General features: G+C 39.3%; 1 protein-coding gene across 1 annotated transcript in view; it reads left to right on the top strand.

Annotated features, from left to right (window-relative positions):
* The first annotated feature begins 5,162 nt into the window (after positions 1–5,162).
* Positions 5,163–5,769, top strand: part of LOC132174091 (protein neprosin-like) — a 3,560-nt gene continuing 2,953 nt past the window's right edge. The window contains exon 1 of the mRNA XM_059585797.1: positions 5,163–5,250. Coding sequence (XP_059441780.1) covers positions 5,163–5,250 — 88 coding nt within the window. The remainder of the gene's footprint in view (positions 5,251–5,769) is intronic.

Genomic DNA, 5,769 nt, shown 5'->3' with positions numbered 1-5,769 from the left:
TTTTTTTAGAGTAGTTTTCTGACGTGCCAGGTGTCACACATCAGAAATTTCTGACATGCGACACCTGGCACATCAGAAATCCCCTTGATACCCGATATTAACATATCATAAAAAATTGGGAGGAATTTTAAAATTTTTCCCTCTTCTTTTTCCCTTCAACTTTTTCACACTTCTTATTTTTTCCCTCTTCATTTATTTTCCCCACTCTCTCTCTCTCTCCTCTCTCAATCTCCCTTCTGCACACCTCCTTCTAGATCTAGAGGGAAAAAATGAAAGCAGCAGATCAAAGAAGAACGCAGAAGAAGAAGAAGAAAAAGAAAAGGAGAAGAGAAGAAGAAAAAGAAAAAGAAAAAGAAAAGGAGAAGATAGAGAAACTGGGTACGTTAAAAAGAAAAAAAAAAAAGACGAAGAAGATGAAGAAGAAGATAAGATAAAAAGATTTTTGGGTTTTTGAAGATTTGTTGGGTTTGACATTTGGATTTTTGATTTTTTGAAGATTTTTTTGGTTTGGGTTTGAGTTTTTGAAAATGGAGATAGAAAAGAAGAGAGGTGCAGAGAAATTCCTAAAATAAAAACCCAAATATCTGGGTTTTTGAAATCTTCTTCTCTGCACCATCGTGGTGCAGAGAAACCAAAATCTTTCAAAAACCCAAATATTTGGGTTTTTGAAATCTTCTTCTCTGCACCATTAATGGTGCAGAGAAGAAGATTTTTGATTTTCGTTTCTCTGCACCACTCGTGCGCAGAGAAATTCTTAAAAAAAATTAATTTAAATTAATAAATTTTTTAATTGAGAAAAAAAATTCCATAAAAAATTTTAAAAAAATTCCACATTTTTTGACGTGGGAGTTCTGCCACGTCAGAAAATTTTTTGACGTGATAGAGATGCCACGTCAGAAAATTTTATGACGTGGCAGAACTCCCACGTCAGAAAATTATTCTGACGTGTGATACACCAAAACGTCAGAATTTTCTGACGTTTTGCCCATTGACGTGTTAGGAAAATTTTTTTCCTATCACCTATGCTTCTGACAATTTACACGCGTCAGAAACGACACGTCAAAAAAATTTCTTGACGCGTCGGACACCCTAAAACGTCAGAAATCTCCAGTAAAAAAAAAAAAAAAAAAAATTTGAAGTGCTAGACAGAGAGTAGAATTTATTTCATATCTCCATATTAACATGAATCCGGTTTTATAAAAATAAAAAATTATAAACTTTCTTGCAAATAGCATGGAATGAATTACAAATGAAATTTTAGCATTTAAGACCTACTTATTATCTAGAGTTAAAAATTTAACATATTTAAAATTTACTCATAATTGTATCGTTAGGCGTAGAGCTTTAAAAATACAAAATTATTTGTTATCGCTTAAAAAAAAAATCACCCATAGGATCCTAGGGAAATAAGTGCATGGTTTTAGTATTACATTCATATTTTCTCCACACAATAAACTACACACCCATGGGCTTTTAGAATGAGCGGTCCAATGGGTCCAATTAAGCCTTTTCATTTCATGGCAAGCAAACTAAAACCATCCAATTCAGACAATATGGCATGGGCTGGAGGAGCTACGTGCAAGGCTTTGAGTTAAAGTCTTTGGTCCGAGTGTTTACAAATCTCATGGCTAGTTTTCAAAAAATGTTACCTATTAAAACTGCAATCAACTCCTTTTCTGCCCACCATTGCACAAGGAGTGACTTTCAAACAGCAATCAACTCCTTTTCTCCACACAATAAGACTGCTTAATGCCTCTCCAACTGGAGAAAGTAAAAGTGGGCAAAGCGGATCTCCCTCAAATCCCCCTAGGGCAAGGGAAAAACCCCAATCTAGAAACTGCAACAGTAAATTAAATTACTTAATCCGATACTAATATACTACCCAACAGCCACATCCTTGAATTAGGGTATAAATTCAGTATTCTTAGCCAAAAGGCCAAAAAAGTGTTATAATCCCAAGTGTTCTACGTGACTTAAATACAAGCTTAATCATATGTATATAAGCTATTGGGCACCTTCCCGTTCCTTAACAATTATCATGTTAGCTTAGCTTTTTTGACTAGCAGGATAAAAACGCTCTTATTTTTGAATAGAATGCATGAGACTTTAAGAGTACCCCTTTCACCCTGTCCTGTATATAAAGTTTAAACATACATTAGCAACTCAGACTCTTATTTTGTGTGACAGGTGGCGCCTAATGGTGATGGCTCGAATCAAACATGTCAGCTTAGCTTTTTTGTTCATGATGTGGCACAATCCAATTCAGCAGTCCTCATAATGACATAACAATGATTACAATGTTAATCATGTTTAAATTGCTATTGGGGTCATATCAGTTTGGTATTGAGGATGAGAGTGATGATATAGAAGATGAACCCCTTTCACGATGTTGGACTTGTAGAACATGTAGCACGAGGCAGATTAGAGGATCAATTGGTACATAGCTTGACTTAAACAGTGGAGGAATCAAAATAGAAGTTTCTGATTTCTTTTTTGGAAATATGCATGCACGTGATTATTTAAATTGGGAAGCTAGTTTGGAGACTTATTTTGAGGGAAGCTGTTTGTGAGGCTTAAATTGAAGGGTATTGCACTTCAATGATGGAAAAGAGGGCAAGCCAAAAATCAACACATGGGAGCATATGAAAGTGAAGTTGCGGAAGCAATTTTTGTGGGTTGATTATACGATGGACTCATATGAAAGATCTACTCGTTAAAACAAAGAGTGATGTCTATGGAGGAATACTCTTTATAGTTCAACAACCTCTCTATTTAAGTTGGTTTAAATGGGACAAACGAGTAGATGACATCTTGTTACTTGCTAGCTTGAACCAACCCATTAAAGTTTAATTGGGAATGGTTCGTTTATTTAATCTTGAATATCCTCAACAATATGCCTTAATGGCAGAAAAGCAGGTGTTGCGATACAGTGCAAGAAAACCTTTGACTGAAAGAGTTGAGAGTGCAACACAAAAGGGTTCAACAATTGCTCATAATGGCCAGACAGCTCAAAAGATTGGTCAAGATACTACTATAATGAACTAGACAGTGGGTAGAAATACTGCCAATAGTGATGGAAGTAAAAAGGGCAAGAACATATATAGAGCACAAAGCAATTCTGGTCCAGCCTCTTCCAATGTTGGTTCTGGATAACAAGTGTAGTATTTTGGGAGTGGAGAGAGGGGGACACACTTCATATGCTTGTCCACAACGATTGATGAACCTTATAGGAAGAGGAAGAAGTGCTACCAGAACCAACTTATGATGACTACGATGATGAGGAAGAGGATGTTGATAGAGTGATGACAACACAGAGAGTGGAGGAGGAAGATTGTCTTACAAACATGAGTTCTTTGTGGTAGGAAGGTGTGTGATGTTCTTGATGGGAGTAGCCAAGAGAACATTAAGCATTGAGGTATCGAGAAGTAAATGGTCCTCTGGACTTCACCATCTCCTTTCCTACTAGAGATACTCCGGCGTGCTCAACTATCCGGGTGACAAGGGCCCTGTAAGGTAGGGTGGTGACCTGCATGGCCAGTCGAACTCCCATCATCATCGAGAGCACGAAGGAGCTGTATTAGATGAAGCTATAAGTCAAGAGGGCGTTGATGTGCAAATTATCTACCTAAATTAATAGGGAAATAATTGTACATTTTACCTGCAAGTGCACAATGTCAACTTGGTAGTATAGGGTGCAAGTACAGGATCATTCCCACGAGGATTGCAGAATTTTCGTTTAAAAGTAAATTCCTTAAGCAAAAGCAAAATAAAGATTGATTGTTGAAGTGATGATAATAAAGGGTAGGGCTTTGATATCCACCACTAATTATATTAAGCTAATATATCAATATACCAATGCTTTGATCAAGTTATGCATATTTAATGTTTGTCAACCTAAGGGCATGGTGTATACTCCTTAAGCTATAGATTTTCCTAAGCAACAAGTTAGGCATGGTGTATACTCTAACACATTTCTTCCCTAAAGGATTTAGCATAGTATATACTAAGTTGTTCTTTACAAAAGCATATGTTCTATGAAAATCGACAAACACACGAGGCCTAGGGCATGGTATATACTCCCGGTTCCCAATGTTGATTAACCCAAGAATCCGGCGTGGATATCTCTTGTTACTTATGTTAAACCCAGGACTCGGTCATCCAAATTGATTTAACTAACTAGTCTATACCACATGCATATGTTGATCAGGCACACACATATGAGGAATTCATGCAAGCAGGTATTAATCAAGTTAAATAGCACAACAAGATCATCACAAATGCGCCAATATTGAAATATTAACAAAACATAACTAGGGCAATCCAGCCCTACTAAATAAATTAGCTACACATAGAGTTGATGTTAAACATCTTCATAAAAGAAAAGAATAAACCCGAGACTTGAACTTGAGAGCTCCTATTCTTCTTCCTTCCCCCAAGCCTCTCTATTCTAAAGGCTTAGGAGTCTATTTATAGGCTTTAAAAGTCCTTGAAAAAGTAGTAAACCCTAGGGATTTCGTAGGGTTTCAATCCTATTACAATTGGGAGTTGGAAAACCCTAATATGGAAATAGGGACATCTTAGCCGCCACCTTGGTTTGTCTCCTGCGCACAGGTGTGATCGATTGCAGCCCGTGTGCGCTCGATCGCAGGCCTGCGATCGACCCTTTTGCTGGCATGCGCTCGATCGCTCCTGGCCTGCTTTGTGCTATGTCCTCTTGGGTACTGCGCTCGATCGCAGGTACCCTACGATTGATCGCAGTGTCATGGAGTTCCGATTTTTCCCATCTTCTCTCTTTGAGCACAAATCACCCAGTTTTACTTCATTTTCTTCCAAAAGCTTGTAAAAACATGAAAAACACAAAAATGAATTAAAATGGCCTAATTAAGTAAAACCAAAGGAATAAAACATGCAAGTTAAGGGCTGAAAATATGAATACTTTAGCACTTATCAAGCGTACAAGCAAAGAGCCCTATCCTATGTGACAGTGGTGAGGCTCTGAACTGGGAGGACTCAACTGATCATCACAGCATATACCATCCAGTCATTGTCCTGGAGGGCATTGATCTAGAAGCCCCTTTCTCCCTCCATGTTCATCTGATGGGGGCGCCCATCGACGAAATGCTCAATCATCTGGGGACGGCTGGAAGTGCAGTCGAGCAACCATGGGAAGTCGAGATCATGTACCATGGTGTCTCGATAATCTAGCTGATGAGATCAAGGGTCACTCAGTTCGGCTCGCCCTTTACCCAGGTCTGGAATGAATCTACTCTCCGATCATGCAGGTTCGCGTAGAACTCGCAAACTATCCCGATCGCAACTGGCCCTCCATCATCGAAAACCATCCCTGGGCGTCGAGTGCATCCCGCACTCTCAGGGCGTGGTTGCCCATGTCGGGCACATTCATCCCCCCCTCAAAAATGATGTTACGGCCACAGTAGAGAGAGCTTTATCGACACTCCGCCTTGGCAACTCTGAAGGGAACACAGTCGTAGATAAACTAGGTGTTATTCCTGTCCGTGCCGTAGCTATCCTCGGAACCGTGGGCCGAAGACTCGTCTGACATGCCCTCGTCCTCTGCCCCCTCCATCTCGAAGTCACAATTGAAGTGGGGTTCGGGTCGGGTAGGAGGAAGACGATGCTGCTGCACTTACCTTTGTCCGTGCCATCGTCCTGCATCGGATCAAAAACCATCACTACCAATTCTTTGTGCAACCTTAATAATTCATCTAACTACAAAAGTGGTAGCCTAATCCTAGAAACTGAAATCCC

Source organism: Corylus avellana, chromosome ca3 (assembly GCF_901000735.1).
Source record: "Corylus avellana chromosome ca3, CavTom2PMs-1.0".
Lineage (NCBI taxonomy): Eukaryota > Viridiplantae > Streptophyta > Magnoliopsida > Fagales > Betulaceae > Corylus > Corylus avellana.
Note: the sequence above shows the minus strand (reverse complement) of the source record. Positions and strands in the feature narration are given on the sequence as shown.